The sequence below is a fragment of the Hyperolius riggenbachi genome, chromosome 7 (assembly GCF_040937935.1).
Source record: "Hyperolius riggenbachi isolate aHypRig1 chromosome 7, aHypRig1.pri, whole genome shotgun sequence".
NCBI lineage: Eukaryota > Metazoa > Chordata > Amphibia > Anura > Hyperoliidae > Hyperolius > Hyperolius riggenbachi.
The window spans coordinates 223,749,009-223,768,530 of NC_090652.1; the positions used below are offsets into that span (position 1 = coordinate 223,749,009).

Genomic DNA, 19,522 nt, shown 5'->3' on the forward strand with positions numbered 1-19,522 from the left:
TCCCAAATGCGGGTCCTGCAGCATTTCTGCGGCGATTCAACCTCAATGTTAAAGGGACTCAGAGGAGTGCCCGAATTTAAAAGAATACACTTACCTGGGGCTTCTTCCAGCTCACCGTAGGCGGCGAGGTCCCGCGGCGTCCTCCTGGCTTCTCTCCTTCAGCCTCCGCCGGCCCCCGTTACCGGCGTCACCCAGGCCGGCTCTTCCTGGTTAATGACGCAATGTGTCATCACACCGCCTGCTTCGCGTCATCACAGCGGCCGGCGTGACAGGTTTGCGCATGCACGGGTTTAAATTCGGGCACTCCTGTGAGTCCCTTTAAGTATAGGAAAAGTGGAATATCGCTCTGAAAAACACTAAATCAGAGCCATTTTCCAAGCATTTTTGTGTCAAAACCAGTACACTAGAAGCTGTACGGTATCTAAAAAAAAAAATGGTACACAGGAAAAACTCCAAAAATTACTAGGTATAGATAAAAATAATCATTAGGCACATGCCTAAAATCAACCTGAAAAATCACTTCATAAAGCAATGAGCGTTTCCGATTACGCTAGTGCTTTTTGGTGTGCACTGGCCCTAAGAGTTCCCAAACCGTTTCCTCAAGTACTACCAACAGTGCAGTATTGTGGAAATCCACGGAGGTAGTTTATCAACTCTGCTGAGATAATTACCTCACCTGCTTCTGGTTATCTGCAAAACATACTGTTGGTGATGCTTGAGGACAAGGTTGGGGAAGCCCTGATCTAAGATAAATTCCACGCTAGAGTTCAAATTTTAAAGCAAACCTGAACTGAAAAATAAAAGTCAAAATAAACATTCACATGTCATACTTACCTTCTACATAGTCTGCTCATTTTTTTTCTCTTTCTCCTCTCCCACATCCTGCTTGTCCACTGTGATTAATAGAATTATCTATCCTCCATTTTAAAAATGGTGATGACCCCACAGCTTCCGAGTCAGCACTTCGTTAACCAGTAATATCGCTTGGGCCATAGGGAAACATGGACATTACCTTGCACATCAGTTGTCATTTCAGTTATAACTGACAGCAACTGATATAGTGAGAAAGGACACTTAAAGAAAACCTGAACTGAAAATTAAAAGTCAAAATAAGCATACACAAGTCATACTTACCTTCCATGTAGTCTACTCCTCAGTGTCTTTCTCCTGTCCTGCGTCCTGTTTGTTCACTGTGATCAAGGGAATTTTCCGTCCTCCATTTTGAAAATGGCCATTACCCATAACAGCTTTCTGGTCAGCACACAGTTAAACTGTAACATCACCCACTTGAGCCATAGGGAAAGATGGACATTACCTGGTACATCAGTTTTCCTCTCAGCTATAACTGACAGCAACTGATATTTTACTGACAGCAACTGATATATTTCAGATCTGACAAAATATTGTCAGAACTGGAAGGGATTATTGTCAGAAGAAAATGGTGAGCTTCTGAGAGGTACTGATGGCAAGGTAACTATGTAATGTTCATTTGAAGTTACCTCATGTGTTTAATTTAAATATTTTTACTCAGTACAGGTTCTCTTTAAAGGATACTTGAGACAAAAAAAAGCCCTGCACCTTTACTTACAATTCAATTCAATTCACTTTATTGTCATTGTGTAACACAACGAAATTACTTTTCATGACAACCCCACGGTGCATATAGGGAACATAGTGATAGTAACAAGAAAGAGAAGAAATTATACACATATGCCAGGTATTATAGATATTTAAATAAGTTGTACACAGTGTTAATTATTTCAGAGAGGATTCAGAGTTCATCAAGTTTATGGCAGATGGGAAAAAAGCTGTCTTTCAGTGTGTTCGTGTGTGTGCGGATTGATCTAAAACGTTTACCTAATGGAAGGAGCTCAAACAAGGCATTTCCAGGGTGAGTGTTGTCCTTGATAATGTTTTTGGCCCTTCTCACGCTGCGATTATTATACAAAAGTTCCAGTGATGGTAGTTCAGTGCCAATAATGGCTTCTGCTGTTTTAACAACTCGCTGCAGGGCTTCTCTAGTAGCCTTCGTGCAGCTGTTGTACCAGGCCGTCATGCAATTGGTCAGAACGTTTTCTATAGTGCATCTGTAGAAATTAACCAACAGCTATTGTGGGAGGTTAGCGCTCCTTAGTTTTCTCAGAAAGTAGAGGCGTTGTTGTGCTTTGCCAGTTAGAGCTAAAGCATTGTCAGCCCAGGACAGGTTCTCTGCGATGGTGACGCCCAAAAATTTGAAGCTGGAAACTCTCTCCACAGCATCTGCATTGATCATTAGCGGTAGGTGAGTGGTCTTTTTGGTGGTCCTAAAATCCAGAATAATTTATTTGGTCTTCTTTGTATTTAATAACAGGTTGTTAATGTCGCACCATGCAGTCAGGTTCCTAACTTCTTCTCTGTATGCAGCTTCCTCGTTGTCTGATATAAGCCCAATGACAGTCGTATCATCTTCAAACTTAACAATTATGTTTGAGGTATGGATAGGCTGGCAGTCATGGGTGAAAAGTGTATAGAGGAGAGGGCTTAATACACAGCCCTGTGGCACGCCAGTGCTCAGGGTAAGGGTGGAGGATGTCTGTTTTCCTAGTCTGACAGTTTGAGGGCGATTAGTAAGGAAGTCCAATAACCAAGTACATATGGAGGGAGCAAGACCTAGTGCATGGAGTTTGTTGGTCAGCTGGCTAGGTACAATGGTGTTAAATGCTGAGCTGTAGTCAACAAAGAGCATCCTAACATAGGAGTTGGGCTTTTTCAGGTGTGAGAGGGCAGCATGGAGAGCTACACAGATGGCATCCTCAGTCGATCCATTTGTTCGGTAAGCAAACTGGTGTTGATCTAGATTTGCTGGGATGGAGGCCTTGATGTGTGTGGCTACCAGTCGTTCAAAGCACTTGGCGATGACAGGGGTTAGAGCAACTGGTCGATAATCATTAAGAAAGGTTATCCTAGGATTTTTTGGGACTGGCACAATGGTTGTAGATTTAAGGCATGATGGAACTACACCCAAGAACAGAGAGAGGTTGAATATTTGTGTAAAAACTTTCGCTAGTTGACCAGCACAGGCCTGGAGCACACGTCCTTGCACACCATCAGGACCTGCAGCTTTCCTGGTGTTGATATTTGTGAGTGCTTGCTGCACTTCATGTATGAGAAGGATTAAAGCCTGTGAGTCTGTAGTGGGCCCAAAGTTGACTGGAGGCCGATTGTTGTCATTTTCAAATCTAGCAAAGAAGTTGTTAAGTTCCTCTGCTAGGCTGGGGATGTTATTGTCCAGTGTATATTGAGTGCTATTCTTTTTGTAATCTGTGAATAGTTGAATGCTTTGCCACATCCTCTTTGGGTTTGAGTCATTTTCAAAGTTTTCCTCAATCCTTTGTATTTAAGTTTTGCATTTCGTATGCCTTTTTTCAGACTTGCTCTGGCTGAAGAATATGCCTCTTTGTCCTGTATTTTAAAAGCTTTGTTTCTATTCTTTAGAAGTTCCTTGAGTTCTTTTGTAATCCATGGTTTATGATTTGGGTAAACTGTAATTCTTCCTCCAGCCCCTAGAAGTTTCTGTGTCCATCTCCATAGTTTCAATGTCACCCAGTCTTCTGCTGTCCTCTCCGAAGCGGCTGCTGGAAGCTACGGAGGGGACACCAGTAGACTGGGTGACATCGGAATTGTAGTGATGGACACCAAGACTTTTAGCGGCTGGAGGAAGCCCCAGGGTTTTTTGTCTCATGTATACTTTAAGGCTTTTAGCTTCTGGAGGGACAAGTTGGACAAGATCTTGTCAGAACTGGAAGGAATCTTTTTTTAAACAGTTGAATTTTTATTGATGTTTTTAAAGAAAAGATACAGCATGGTATACGTTTAGCTGAGAACAACAACTGTACATCGAATATGATATAGCAGAATATCACATATCTTCATAATATATAAGTCTCCAGTAGTCAGTAATAGAAAAACACGCAATTTATGCAACTAGACTGTAATCCTAAGTAGCGTTGGTAAGAAATAAAGATACCCACTGTAGATGAACAGAAAGAGAAAAAAGAAAGGTTGACCGCCCAATCCCCATACCAACACCCCCCCACCCCCCACAAGCCTGCAGAGAAAAAAAAATATTCCAAAATTGGAATAAACTCAGAGTCCGTAGGATCCATGATTTTGTTTTCCCATACTCCCCAAACTTTATAATTTTTTTTGGACATCGCATGTTTATGTATGTAGTTTTGTGCAGTGGAAGGGAACAATTGATAGATTTGGCCCATATTCCCAATGTTTATTTATTTATTTAACGTTGGTACAGAAGATTTTTTCCAGAACCGCTTGGAAACAAAGGGTTCTGACCAGTGTCTGTCTGTGTTTAGTAAGGGTGTCTACTTCCATTCTACCTAACAGCACGAGTCCCGGATCTAGAGGAAGGGTAGTTCTCAGTTTGTGAATAATGGATAGTATATCTTTCCAGAAATTGGCAATTAGAGGACACCCCCAAAATATATGTATAAACGATCCCAATTTCCTGTGACACCTCCAGCATCTATCTGAAACTGACTGATCTAGTCTGTGCATATGTTCAGACCTGTAGGAGGAAAGTTAGCCAATTCACATGGGTGACTGCGGATGGCCATCCTCATCGCTTAACGCTGGGTTCCACCACATCCTGCTTTGAGATGAATGGGGGCGTTCATCTCAATGCGTTTACCATCGATGACGCAAATGCCACAGTCAATCAAATTTTTTAAGATGCTGCATGTAGCTTCTAGCATCTACTTCACTCAAAGTTCCATAACCCCCGAGGGCTTCAAACATGACTCGAAGAAAAAATGATGGGAAATGATGCCAAATGCTTTTCTGGTCAGTAGCAGAGAAGCTTTTGACAACGGTGAAACAACCTGCCGGCAGTCGGCCGAGTGAACCGGCTCTATAACGTACCTGGCTGGACCGAGTAGGAAGTCCTTACAAGTCTTGACTGCCTCTAGCTTGGATAAGTTGGGCATATTTCAACATTATAACTATGCATCTCCTCATCTCTGCTGGCAGCAAGGTTATGAAAAATTCAAATCTATTTAAACACTTGTAGAATATTCTGATCTTAGACGTATCAAGACGACATGCAATACTGTAGTCCTAGCAACAATTAGTCAAACCCATGTCACCACAACAGAATCTAGGTTAGGTCTCTGAGGTCAGAATAACAGAAAGCTAAGGATTAGCACTCATAAAAGGTTTATATTCAAGAATAAACTATATAAGGAGCTTTATAGTGAATCCAAAGCACTCTATATAAACATACAATTCATCTTCTGATTTTTCACTGACTCTAGAAATGCTTTAGTCAGAACTTCATCTTCCACAACGTTTTGGTGAGACTACATAAGTGCTTGCCGATTACCCCCTACTGCGACATAATCGCCTCAAGTATCCCTAGAGACATATTTGTTAAGTGCATTCAATATTTTATTATAAATGCTTTCTGAACAGCCTTTATATTTTTAAACTAAATATACTCATTCAAGCTTATTTATATATGATCTATATTTTTATACCCATCCTTACTGTAATAGATCATTAAAAATTCAAGTATCTCATGAACCCAACTGAAGTATTGGGTGTCGCGGTCTTAGGTTTCAGGTCATTTACATGCCTCACAAGAAGATGTACAGCTCCACCCCCCAAAAAAGGTCCGAATGCTCTATGAAATTAACCCGTAGACTGCTGCTGATGTCTATGAGCAATTCTGTGAGTCTGCACGATGTCTCTACACCATGAACATCTACAGGCATTTTAGTACCAATCTGCTCCTTCCTGCCATAATTGTCTACAGGCATCCTTGCTTTCCCATATTCCTTTGCCACGGCCATCTTAAGGCATTTAGTACAAAGTTTTGGCATTGTGCTAGCTTTCTAGTTAGCTTGAAATATGCAAATAATCCTAAGTAATTCAAATGTTGATGCAGAATTATACAAGGGTTTATAAATGGGATAATTAGACATTGCATAGACAGCAAAGTCTGTGGTTACCAGTAAATGTGAAGCTCTGGTGTACTTTGTGTTACCAAAGCTGAATGCATTTGACATTTTTTTGTGTTTTGCTGCATTCAGGGCAACAAGTATGGTCATTGTCCGAACACACAACTCAGCAGGTGGATGTGCATAGTAGTATAAAGCACTACCATGTAAATGAGCCCTACAATGCAACCTCTATTGGAACCTGTCACATGACTCAGAGGGTCAGCTTGCACCACTCATGCTTGACTCATACAGATTTTGCAGAGATGGTAAAAAAATTAAGGTACCGTACCTTTATTATTATTCAGTATTTATATAGCGCCAATATCTTCCGCAGCGCTGTACAGAGTATATACCGTATATTTTTGTCACTGTCCGTCAGAGGAACTCGAAATCGAATCCCTAGTACTATAGTCATATTTATATCATAGTCTAGGGTCAATTTTAGATTGTATACTAATTCTTGGCTGTAAATAGACAAATATTTGATTATCAAGAAGAAAAATGAATTTTTATAATTGCCAGGCTATTGCCTGAATTTTCATAATTGCTATCAGGTGGATATTTTAGCCAAGGGCATGATGAATGTTCATATGGAAGGCAAAATCCTAGAAAATATAGTTTCCTGTACTGAAAATCTTCACCGACTTTGAAAAGGGAAGAATGCAACCTAATCTCCTTACTTACATTTGTTCTGCGTCATACATTATTGGAATAAAAACACTATATAAAGAGGTGTTATCCGATCATCAGCAGGAAAAAAAAAATCATAGTACATTGCAGACTGCGTTTATTTCCGTCAGTGAGATGCTGCAAGCACAACCTGTTGTCACCGTATTGGTGTCATCGGAAGCTCATTCATGTCCCCGAAGCTGCCGCCCACTCCAGCCTGTCTGCTTTCCTCATTAGACAGGATAACATGTTCCAAAGATGCTCCGTATGGCATAGCACGCCTCCGTCAGCAGGAAGGTGACTCACCATAGCTCAGCAGGTGAATCATGCACCCTGGAGACAGTAGCAGATATGATCCTATCAAGAACTGATCCTGTGTCAAGCAGAGCTACAAAACCCACAGACAGAACCCTTATTCGATGACACTTCTCAGCTTTAAGCACAGCTGCAGCAGAAATTAAATTGACTGATCAAATGACAACTGAGTGTGCAGAACACAAAGACATTCAATTAACTTGTATGGAGATGTGTGAATATCAATGTCCAGCAAGGACAGGATGATGGATTTCAGAGCAATTCAAAAGGAAAATTTAAGTCAGTTTGTCATGTGTTGTGCAGGCAGATCAGATATGTTGATGAATGGCTCAGTTAAGCAGTATATATTTGGAATAAAAGCTTGCAATTTTATCAAGGAGCGATTAATTAATTATTGGCAGCAATTGGATTCTTTGAGTGCCATTGGTGGGTGGAGTAATATTGCTTCACTCTTCTCCTTCTGTCTATGTCTGTTGGTGTTTGTAGGCACACGGTGACTATAGAAGGATGTTACTCTCTTTTTGTTGGCCCTGGGTACAAAAAGGTTATGGTGATATGGAAGGATAGGCCCTCTCCCTTCCCCCTCTTGTTCTTTTTCCTCCCTTCCCTCTTCCCCCTACTAATTTCTCTCCGCCCTGTCCCCTTTTTCTCTCTTTCCTCCCCCTTTTTCACCCCCTCTTTTTTTTCGTTCTTCTCTCTCTCCTTCAATGAATTCAAGTCCTCATCTTCCCCTGATATGTTTCTATTTGAAATGATGTCACACTTATACATATGTTATTTTGGGTATTCAGGACAAACTACCCAATCTAGGGCCTAATACCTCGTAAATATGTGAAGGTTTCCTCACAAAACCCGTCTAGCTACAGTGCTTGGCCTTGGTCAATGTTATCTTTCAAATGATTGTTGTGAAACACTTACAAGTTTTTACTTTCAGAATGACATGTGAATCCCTAAAAAAGTAATTCACTAATGACCCATAAAACTCACATAGACTTAAACATATTAAAGCATTGGAAATGTGGGCAAATGTTTATTGCTTTAGACCTGCGTGCACACAGGTTGGGAAATACTAACATGTCAGACATTGTCTGTTTTATCAGTGAAAGGCTGCAGTCCAAAAGAGCTGAACAACCGATTAATATCAAATTTCTGTAGATCAGGTTTCTGAAAAAGTAGTAGTATTATTTAAAGGATACCTTAGCCCTACAAACATCCTCAAACTGACGTCCTGTGTATTTGTGGTGAGCTGTTCCCGGGGCCTGGCATCTGCCTCAGGTTGCCCATTATGCTCCAGCTTCAAAGGGTCCTGGTTGGTGCTCCCTGACCCGGATATACTATGCTGCGCATGAGCAGTATATCCGCTTGGGCGTCTTGTGACTGCGCTTGCCGGAGACCCCAAGTACTTTACCATTGACTGTATCAAACATATACTTTGAGTTTCTCACGGTCTCTCATATAATAAAACAACAGACAAGGAATAGAAATAGACATACAGTCTCTAGGGAAGGCACACAGCCACTATCCTCCCTAGATCAGACTATGATCCCAGACAGATATAATGTGCCTGGCAAACACTGGAAATAAACTGGATGGCTACAAACGCATATAGCATAACTATAAGTCCCATACGCATAACAACCACTCAAAAATCCAAGCTTTGTCAGAGGTATAAATAAAGTGCATAATGAGAACAGCTCAAAAAACATAGCCAGTTAGTTTGTCTGTTGGTTCAAGCTCACCGTGTAAGGGCTGGTTCACACGGGCTTCTGCTGAGCTTTCGGTCGGCGCCACATTCAAATGCCAGCTTTTAGATGGCTTTTAGGAAGCGTTCAAGGATAGCAATTCTGGTCTCTGCTATTGTTTCCTGGCGTTTACCGCCTCTGAAAGCAACATGTTGCTTTCGAGACTAGATGCAACGCCGGGATCTACCGCCACGCTTTCATGAAAGCCTGCAAAAGCCAGCTCTAAATGCTCCCATTCACTTGAATGGGACGGCGGTAGATCCCAAAAACCGCTGCATCTGAAACGCCGCGCTAGACGCCACAAAAATGCCCATGCGAACCAGCCCTACAAAGAAACTATGGCAGATCTACTGTTCTGGTTTGAAGTATACCAAATGCTGGGTACACACTATGCGTTTTTTTGGTCAATTTTCCGTACGATCGATTTCCGATTCGATTTTCCGACTGATTTCTGATTCAATTCCGTTATCTTTTCTTATCTATTTCCATTCACTTCTATGAGAAATCGCTCAGAAAAAAAAAGATCGAAAATAAGATTGGACATGTCGGAAATTATCTATCGAACCATCTATCTAACACAAAATTGTATGGTGTGTACCTAGCATAGGGTGGGACACAGTAAAAACTGGGTCATTGCTTGAAACATAAACTGGAAGCAGAGGCACACTCTTCCCATCTATGTTCAGATTGTGGCAACCTTCCACAAACCTTCATCTTGCAAGTCACAGTGAATGGGAGGCGGGCAGAGAATGAAAACATGTGGGCGTAGAGGGGCAAAAACTGGCAATTCATCTGGTTTAAGGTCCAGGAGACTGTTGAGCCAGTCTGCTTTGCCTGGACATTAAAGATGCATATGCAAGCACAATAACTTTTGCACTTGAAAATTGTGCTTTGACCATTAGGGTGAAGTTTGGGACACTAGCAATATACGGATACATCGCTCAGCTATAGCGGAGTGGCATGTGCTATTAATGGAGAGGTGGAAGGGATAATGAAGCGACACACAATACAGCAGCTTTGGGTGAATGGGAAAAGTGCAAAAACAATCTGATTGTTTTTCGGTGTGGCTGGATCGCCAAGCTGCAGCGTGGGACTTCTTTCCTCATGTTAGGTTTTCGACTAAGATGGTGCCTAACAGCTGTCTCAGTCAAGTTCCCTTTAGGATGTGTATGAGGAATAAAGAGGAACTTTAACCCAGGATTTAACTTTATCCCAGTCAATAGGAGATACCCCCTTTCTCACAAGAAATCTTTAGGTTTTCTCAAATAGATTATCAGGGACATCTGTACGGTTGATATTGTAGTGAAAAGTCTCGCACAGTATGATGTCAGGGCCATGGCTCTGACAGTCTTCTGTCTATAAACCTTGTTTCATTGTAGAAAATAATGGCAGTTTCCAACTGCAAAGCAGGTACTATCTACCTCTGTGCAGTGAACAAACATCCAGAGATCTGGCAGGACTAAAGCTGGGTCTACACGTGCCGATGTATCTTATCAATCGAGCCGCTAATGCGGCTCGATTGATAAGATCCGACAGGTTCGATCTCGCTGCGGCCGATTCCCCGCGAGCGGACAATAGCGGGGAATCGAGCGGAAGATAAGCGGCGCCGGCGGGGAGCGAATCCGACGCACGCGCGGACGAGCGGGGACGCGGCAGGTACGCGCAAGAGTCGAGCCGCCGGATCGCTCCGTCTAGATGGAGCATAAAGATGATGCCACCTGTGATAAATTTAAGAATGTAAATTAGGGAGAGGAAAGCTTTTAAAATGTGCAAACACTTGAGTAAGTAGTTTATAAATATTGTAAAAAAAAATGTAAATACCTAAAAAGAGCTCTGGATCTTACAGAGGCTTTCCACTACATCCACTGTCGCCAAGAAGAAGCCCCCAGAAGGTTACAGACAGGTGCTTGTTGGTAATCACATTGGGGCCGCACTCCTCTTTAGGCACAAGGGTGGCCGTACTACGCCTGCAGGAGTAAGGCTGTACATGCCCAGTATGCTGGAGCCACTTGTACACAGGGGGCGCCTTACTTGAGCAGGTGCAGAACGGCCATTGCTCACGCCAGACGAGGAGTGCAGCCCAACGATAAGGAGGGTCCCAGAGTGTGGCGGGGGACCAGAGGACAGCGTGGGAAGCCTCTGGCAGATCCAGAGGCTTCCTTCTCCTTACAGTAGGTAGTATTTACTTTTTTAACATTCTCTTTAAAAAGGAAAACAGAAGGTTAGAGGCAAAACTGAGAATTGTGAAGCTGTGGGTGGTTCCTCCAGTTGGTGGGAGCACTGGGGTTCACCTGCACTGCCCTTTTTGGAGTTGCATGTGGAGTGGGGGATACCTGCATGCGATGCCCCCTACTGGTTACACAATCTATGAATGTGTGCGACTAAGGTCTATTTCCTGTCTATGGCTGCCCGTTTCAGCTCCTGCTGGATTTGGCAGTCACAGGTGCATGTATTTGCATCTTTTTATTAGCTGACAGGCTGTCTGTGGACCCATTTCAAAGGCAAGTGCTGTCCTGGAGTGTGAATTTATTTCCTGTGTTTGGCATTTTGCTTCTGTGGCATCTGTGGGTGGTTCCCCTAGATGGTGGGAGCACTGAGGATCACCTGCACTTCCCTTTTGGTGTTGCATGTGGAGTTGGGGGTCCCAGTGCAGTGGCAGAGCCCAGGGCCCCAGCTTTTCATGTGCCCCAGTGTATTTTGTTATTTATATGCTTACTTAAGCAGCTCCTAGGGAGAGGTCAGTGTAGGGAGGGGGGCCACAGAGAGGGATACCTGCATGTTGTGCCCCAGCTGGTCACATGATCTATGATTGTGTAGGACTGAGGTCTCTCTCCTGTCTATGGCCACCTGTTTCAGCTCTTGCGGGATTAACTACTGCAGACACAGGTGCCTGTATTTGCATCTTTTTATTAACAGGCTATCTGTGGACCCATTTAAAAGGCAAGTGCTGTCTTGGAGTGTGCATTTATTTCCTGTGTTTGATAATATGAAGTATGGCAAGGAATCTGCGACTGAGTAAAAAAAAAAAAAAACTAGGATTATGCTTGTCATAAGGTGCTGCCATTGTAGAGCTTGACTCGTTTTCTGGTTGTCACATTCTTTATATAGCTTGACTGCATAGTGACCACTGATCTAGAAGAAGCGGTGAAGTCAGAAGTCCTGATCTGCATGCATGATCAGGATGTGCCTCTCCCCGACGTGAACCATAGGATGAATATATTGGTCAGAGATCTAGCTGCCTACAGCAAAAGGGTCCGCTATAGCAGCACAATATACACTCATTTGTTTATTTTTTGCCATTCACAACAATAAACCGCTATGGCAGCTCAATATATGCTCATTTATTGAGCAAAAACAGGATAATTACAAGGCAACAGTTTAACACAATTTCTGTCCTCCTTCAAGCCTGAAACTGTTGCTGTGTAATTTTCTTTTGCTTGCAGAGGGAGTGTACACTGCACTGCAACCCCACTATTTTCCTTAGCAAATTATTTGGACATTGGGGACCCTACATGTGGATTGAGCTGGCAAATGTCAGTGCCTAGCAGTAACAGCCTCCTATACACAAAGTATTCATAGAGATCCTCCTATCCTTCTGTACTCAGATAAACACCAACAGGCTGCAAGCTGTGGAGCTATCCAGGAAACGTGGTCGCTTTGACCTGAACCTCTAGTCACACATCTTTACGCTATGCAGCCCACGATCAGTGACATTTACACTTATGCAACTGAAAGGATTGCAATCTCAAGTTCATTAGAATAAGGCAATATCTAACACATTATGGTTTCATTTTTCAGAAAATGTTTAAATCCATACACCTCCCCGTGTATCTGTCAGACATTTGTATTAAAATCCAGTTTGGCATATGCCAAAGGAAGCACAAAATAATCTTACAGGAAGTGACATCACATGTCAAAACGCGGTCATTTCCACGGCTTCATATGTGGCATGGAACTTAGCATGGCTTCCTGCTATGCACAGTACAGCTTTTGACTGGCACATTAACTTCCACTATCCTTTGCGCATTAGCCCTTTACAACTCTGATTCCTTTGCTAGAACTATACCTTCTATTTATCGCTAGATAACACCATTAGAACCTACAATCTGCAATTATTCCCTCTGGGAGCATGGTCTTCCTTATGTTTGTGCCTGGTGTTAGGTAATACATTAACACTTAGGGCCCTTTCACACTGGTGCGTTGCATTGTGGCAAATTGCTGCACTGCTATTGCAGCCTAATGTAGCCCTATGGGGAAGCTCATACTTCCCACGTCGCGGCAAGCTGCACCGGAAGTGCCAAATGTAATGCTTGCGCAGAACTACGTTACCGTTGTGGTACCGTGGGTGGCACAACCTATAAACCACCACCTTGTATAATGCACATGAATGAGCAACAATTCTGTCACCACCCTTTCACAATGCCTAAATGTGCGTCCACACGTCCAACAAAGTGCACAACCAACTCCACGACATGACCGAGCCCCATGACAAACTGTTTACGCGACTTGTATTTTACATGCACCACCCAACTGAACAACCAACTCATTTACACACTGCACATGCAAATGATCCAACAAACTGCATGACATGGCCGTATTCAAAACACGTGCAAGTCACTCAAATGGATTGTACACATGTGGCCAACTGCACAATAGCAGCCCAACAGTTGTGCGAGTTAATCCACTGGATGGATCGGGCACACAGCCTGTTATCAGTTGCTCGTCCAGTTGTTTGCCATGGGTACAAATGCCTGATTGTCGTCCAACACCAAACAAACCAAAGACCACAATCAGGCGCATTTGTGGGACATTTGTACGAGCCTTTAGGCAACACAATGAGAGGATCAGTAAATAAAGACTGCAGCCATTTATGGCATTGATCACTTACCACTTTACCAAGTTTCTGCAGGCACACTATCAAATCAAGACAGTGGATATTGGTCTGTCCACAGAGACAGTGATTATTAGTCCTTGTTTTATAGAGAGTTGCTCTGAGTTGTGCTTAAAGGACAACTGAATGGAGAGGGATATGGAGACTGCCATATTTATTTCCTTTTAAAGCGGAATATAACCCTGCATTTCAACTTTGCTCTAAAACATTATTTACAGTATATTATATGCAACCAGCATTTTTTTTTTTACTAGACCAGCATTGGAAGGGTTACACAGGGCTTTAAAGTCCCTAGAGATTTCTGCAACCGAATCCGAACTTGAGTTAGATACTTTTTGTTTACAAATATGTGTTTATTATGACTCATCTCTCTCACTGAGAAGGAGCTTGGAGGACAGCCAAAGAGATGTATCTATTGATAAACAGTTACACACTAACTAAATAGAATGTAACCATCTGAATGTCTGCACGGAACTTAAAACCTCTGTGTTTAACCCTTCCAATGCTGGTCTAGTAAAAAAAAAAATGCTTTTTGCATATAATATGCTGTAAATAATGTTTTAGAGCAAAGTTGAAATGCAGGGTTATATTCCGCTTTAAGCAATACTAGTTGCCTGGATGTTCTGCTGAACATCTGTCTCTAGTACTTTTAGCCATAGGCCCTGAACAAGCATACAGCAGATCAGGAGTTTCTGACATTATTGTCAGATCTGACAACATTAGCTGCATGCTCGTCTCTGGTGTGATTTAGACACTACTGCAGCCAAATAGATCAGCAGGACTGCCAGGCAACTGGTATTGTTTAAAATAAATATGGCAGCCTCCATATTTTCCCACTTCAGTTGTCCTTTAAATTTTCACCCTTGAAGGATGGTACTACTTTAAGTGGCAAAAAATTAACAAGTATCCTACTCATACTTAGATTAAAAATGTTATAAAATAGTCTCTACATGGTCCACAACACGCTACAGAGTGGATAGCAACTTTCCATCAGAGAAGCTCACGATCTAATGCCCATCACAGTCAGTTTAAAGGACACCTGAAGTGAGAGGAATTTGGAGGCTGACCTATTTATTTCCTTTTAAACAATACCAGTTGCCTGGCTATCCTGCTGGTCTTTTGTGTATTGGTAGTCTCTGATTCACACACCCGAAGCAAGCATGCAGCTGATCTTGTCAGACTGTTGTCAGAAACACCTGATCTGCATGCTTGTTCACGGTCTATGGCTAAAAAAGTATTGGAGGCAGAGGATCAGCAGGACAGCCAGGCAATTTGTACTCTTTAAAAGAAAATGAATATGGTAGCCTTCATACCGCTCTCATTTCAGGGGTCCTTTAATATCCCTACCATAGTCTAAAGGCCCACAGGCTGGATTGATGTCGCCCATACACACGCTAGATTAAAGGTGGCTGATAACTACCTCTGCTGATATTCTGGCGTGTGTACAGCAGCCCCACGATCCCATCTGGCCAGCAATCCGGTAGGTGGAATAAATTCAGCAGAGCGATAGCCTTGTTCTCCTCGCTCTCCCTGTCCGCTATGTGAGGTCAAATCTCTGCCTCTCTGTCTGCCCTCTATCCCACCGCATTGCAACAGAACACGTCATCAGCCTGTAGGCTGACTACGCATCTGTGCAGCCTCGTCCCAGCGATGTCACCCGAGGGATTGAGTCCCGATCCCAGTCAGGCATCATCAATCTAGCGTGTGTATGGGCTTGAGGTAATTTCTGGGTGAAACCAATTAACATATTTTCCAGATGTGGGAGGATAATAGAGTGCCCTGAGGAAACCCACGCATACAAGGAGATAAAAAGTTAAATCTCTATGCAGTGTCCATAAGGAGATTAGAACCGGGAGCAATATTTTCAAAATGTGTAACTCTGTAGCCACACCTGGGAAAAAAAAAAAAAGTTGGTGGTAGCCAAATTAAATGTAGTTGTAGCCACATTGGGCACCTGAATCAGAATCAGTTTATAATGCCAAGCATGACTGGGTCATGCCCAGAATTGGTTTTAGCAGCAACAGGGCACTGTAGGAAATAAAACAACACTGACTGTCAATGACCACAAAAAGTTGCAGAGGAATCGACAATAGGCAAATAAAGTAATAGTGCAATACTAATCAGCAAACATTTATCAGAAGCAACAGTGTGGGGTGCAATGACATTAGGTGCATCCTGAGGGGGGAAAAGGAGGGTGGGTGACCACAGGGGGAGGGGCATGGAGAGAGTAATTTATTATTATTAACTTTAAAAGCACAGTACAGTATATGATATGCATATGGACACACTCACCAGTGCTTGGCATGTGTTTGGCACGAGTCTGCGTTATAAGCTCCACTGGTTGGTCCCGACCAGATATTCCATCTGCAGAGAGAAAGAGAGAGGTGATGAAAATCATGCAACTTGGTGGTGGGTTGCAGAAGTCTGCATCAGCTAAATAAAACACATAATGGAAGAATCTTACATCGTGCAATGCTCTTATGAAAAAATGGAGGATGGCTGAGGATAATATACTGAAGTGTAAGCACTGTCTGATGTCTATGCACTCGTGGGAGTGTGCAGAAGCCTTGTCTGCTATGTGCGGTCGCCGATCCGTGAACAGAAAAGCCACCATTAATGTCTAACTAAAGATCCAGACGGACTTGAGCGGACCAGATCTAATGTGGCAGAAACTGATTTTTCAAGGGTGAAAACCCCCTTGATGTAGGAGTTCAGAGCATTGAAGGGACTTGTTCAGAGTCCCTATCTGATGTTTATGTATTCAGCATGTGATTTTTCACGCCATCCCTGTGAAAACACCTGCCTGGTCCAGTTTGGAATTAATAAGAAGCCTTCTTGGTTTTGAATTTAGAGAGGGAGACCTGTGATAAACGAGACCCTTCAGGCAGAAGGAGGTAAAAGATGCAGAAAAGGCTATTCATTCTGGGGCAGTTTGATGACAATACGGTGCAGCTGCCGACTGGAATAAAAACCCAGGAGGCGGAGGCTATAAATAGCTCAGAAAGAGACGGCGCAGGGAGCCGACAGATTAAAATGCAGAAACACGCAGAGCAAGAAGAGCGTGCAGTTCCCAGGACTTCACAAGCATCTCTTTACAGAAGAAAAGAAATCCAGTGTAAAGGAAAGGATTGAAGAGAAGCGATAGGAGGAGGAGGAAGAAATGAAGAAGGCAGCTGTGGGAGAAGCGGTTTTATTCAGAGTTCTTCTGGTAAGCTTAAACCAGAGGCTCTGAATTCTGATTATATGTATTGGTGTGGTAAGGGCCAAAAGATCATCTGTGCAAATCTTCCCTACACCTGCTAGAAACCACAACACACCTTCACTAAACAAACTGCACTTTACTAGGCAGCACAGACTTCAGAAAACACAATGCTCAAACACTCAGACAAGAGTGCATGCATCAAATCAAAATCACATCCCTGAAAGAAAAGACAGGTTTAGCTGCATAGACTATTTTTATTCTATTTTTTTCATTCAACTTTTCAACTGCATTAACATATTTACCTTCAAGGGGCACTATGGTGAAAAATTGTAACATGTAAAATATGTGCAAACATAAATAAGAAGTACGTTTTTTCCAGAGTAAAATGAGCCATAAATTACTTTCTCCTATGTTGCTGTCACTTACAGTAGGTAGAAGAAATGTGACAGAAGCAACAGGTTTTGGACTACTCCATCTCTTCATGGGGAAATTCTCAGGGATTCTCAGTTGCTCTGTCCAACTGCCAAAAAACTGTAGCTAGCAGGGAAGCTGGCCAGCATTATTGTTTAAATCCTTTTAAAGGAATACTGTAGGGGGGGGGGGGGGGGGGGGCAGGGGAAAATGAGTTGAACTTACCCAGGGCTTGTAATGGTCCCCCGCAGACATCCGATGCCCGGATGGAATTCCGGTTCACTTCTGGAATTTCAGACTTTAAAGTCTGAAAACCACTGTGCCTGCGTTGCCATATCCTCTCTCCCGCTGATATCACCAGGAGTGTACTGTGCTTGCACAGACCATACTGGGCCTGCGCAGTACGCTCCTGGTGATATCAGCGGGAGCAAGGACACGGCAACGCAGGTGCAGTGGTTTTCAGACTTTAAAGTTGGAAATTCCAGAATTAAACCGGTCGGGGCTTCGGTGACTGGTTGCGCAGGGTAAGTTAAACTCATTTTCTCCCGACCCCTACAGTATTCCTTTAAGGGAATACCGTTAAAAAGCATAAAAGCCTTGCTGAGAATCCCCTATGAAGAGATGGACTAGTCCAAAAACTGTCAGTTCTGTCATATTTCTACTACTTACTGTGACAGCAACATAGGAGAAAAGTAATGTATTGCTCATTTTACTCTGGAAAATGTATTTATGTTTGCACATATTTTTAATTTGAATTCGCCATAGTGCCCCTTTAATTAGAGGGGATAGAGGAGATCAAGGCAAAACAACCAAAAAAGGTATAAGGCATAATAGAAACACTGACAGAGTATTCTAAAATTAACTGCAAGAGTCAGGAATCTTGTAAACAATATCTCCATTATAAAATACAAAAACACATTTTATAAACTGCAGACAAATTGCATTTGAGGCCTTACATAAATAACCAGCTTAATTCTTATCCAATATAAGCAAGCTGCAAACCCTTGTAAGTTACTGGTGATCATTAGGATCCGAATAGGACCTCAACTGCTGGTACTTCCTACCTTAAAGGACCGCTATTGCAAAAAAATTTAAAATGCAATTATTTATACTTAGAAGATATAAATTTCCCCAGATGCACTAAAAATTACATTTAAAATGTTGCAGTCACTAACAGTAGGCAGTAAAAGACTGACAGATCTGACAGGCTTTGGACTAGTCCATCTCCTCATTGGGTGATTTGCAGTATCCTTTTTATTCTATACAGAAGCATTCCCTGGAAAGGATCTATACAAAGATTTTGGTCAGCCTCCCTACTCATTTGCACACTACTCTGGTAGTTGGACTGAGCAACTGCCATTCAATAAGTGCTTTTTAAAATAACAAAAAAACCTTAAAATCCCCCATGAAAGAACTAATTCGCCCAAAATCTGTGAGATATCTAATGTTTACAGTAAGAGAAATGAACATAAGAGAAAAACAATGTATAGTTCATTTAAATCTGGTAGAAACAGACTTACACAAGTATTTAACATTTTTTAAATGTTTGCAATAGTCGTCCTTTAAATTAAGTACAACACTCTTTAGGAACAAAAGGGGTCTCACCCTTGCAATTTTTTTTAAAAAGAAGCCAACCAGGCATGTGAAAAAGGCTACAAAGGATGCAAGACTAAACACACCTTGAGCTTTTCAGAGCGGATTAAAAGGAAGAAAGATGGATCCCGTTGTACGAGGTGTGACCAGAAAATTCAAGTGTAAAAGCTTAATTGTAATTGGTCTCCACTTTTTTTTTCTTACTTGCTTGAATTCTTTGACTCTTGCATTCACAAAAACAGGATCGCACTTTTAGAGACGTCTAAACTTTTAATCTCAGTTGCAGACACAAATATTTTCTAAATCTATGTAGAACAACAAACATTTGTAAAGCACTTTTCTTCTGTAGGACTCAGTAATTGGTCGATAGGTAAATTTTGATACGGGAAGAATTCTACAAGTCCGCAAATACCAAGCTAAACAGATGGCTTTTCAGTCAGGATTTTGAACTCCTCCAGTGATGGGGCCGTCTTTACTGAGTGTAGTAGGGAATTCCAAAGAATAGGGGCAGCATGACAGGAAGCTCTGGCTTTAAAGTGTTTGAGGTGTACTCTGGGAGTGACCAAGTTTATGGATCCTGTTCTGAGGTTGTGAAAGGTGTGGTACAATGTTAGCAAGTCCTTCATGTATCCAGGGCCCAAATAGTGTAGGGATTAGAATGTCAACGGTAGAAGCTCACTGATGAACTTGTGCCAAATAAATC

General features: G+C 42.3%; 1 protein-coding gene across 5 annotated transcripts in view; it reads right to left on the reverse strand.

Moving 5' to 3' along the window:
• HDAC4 (histone deacetylase 4) overlaps window positions 1-19,522 on the reverse strand; it is a 313,200-nt gene that overhangs the window by 69,928 nt on the left and 223,750 nt on the right. For all 5 annotated transcript variants that reach the window (XM_068245302.1, XM_068245303.1, XM_068245304.1 and 2 more), the window contains one exon: window positions 15,906-15,977. In XM_068245302.1, the coding sequence (XP_068101403.1) occupies window positions 15,906-15,977 (72 nt within the window). The remainder of the gene's footprint in view (window positions 1-15,905; window positions 15,978-19,522) is intronic.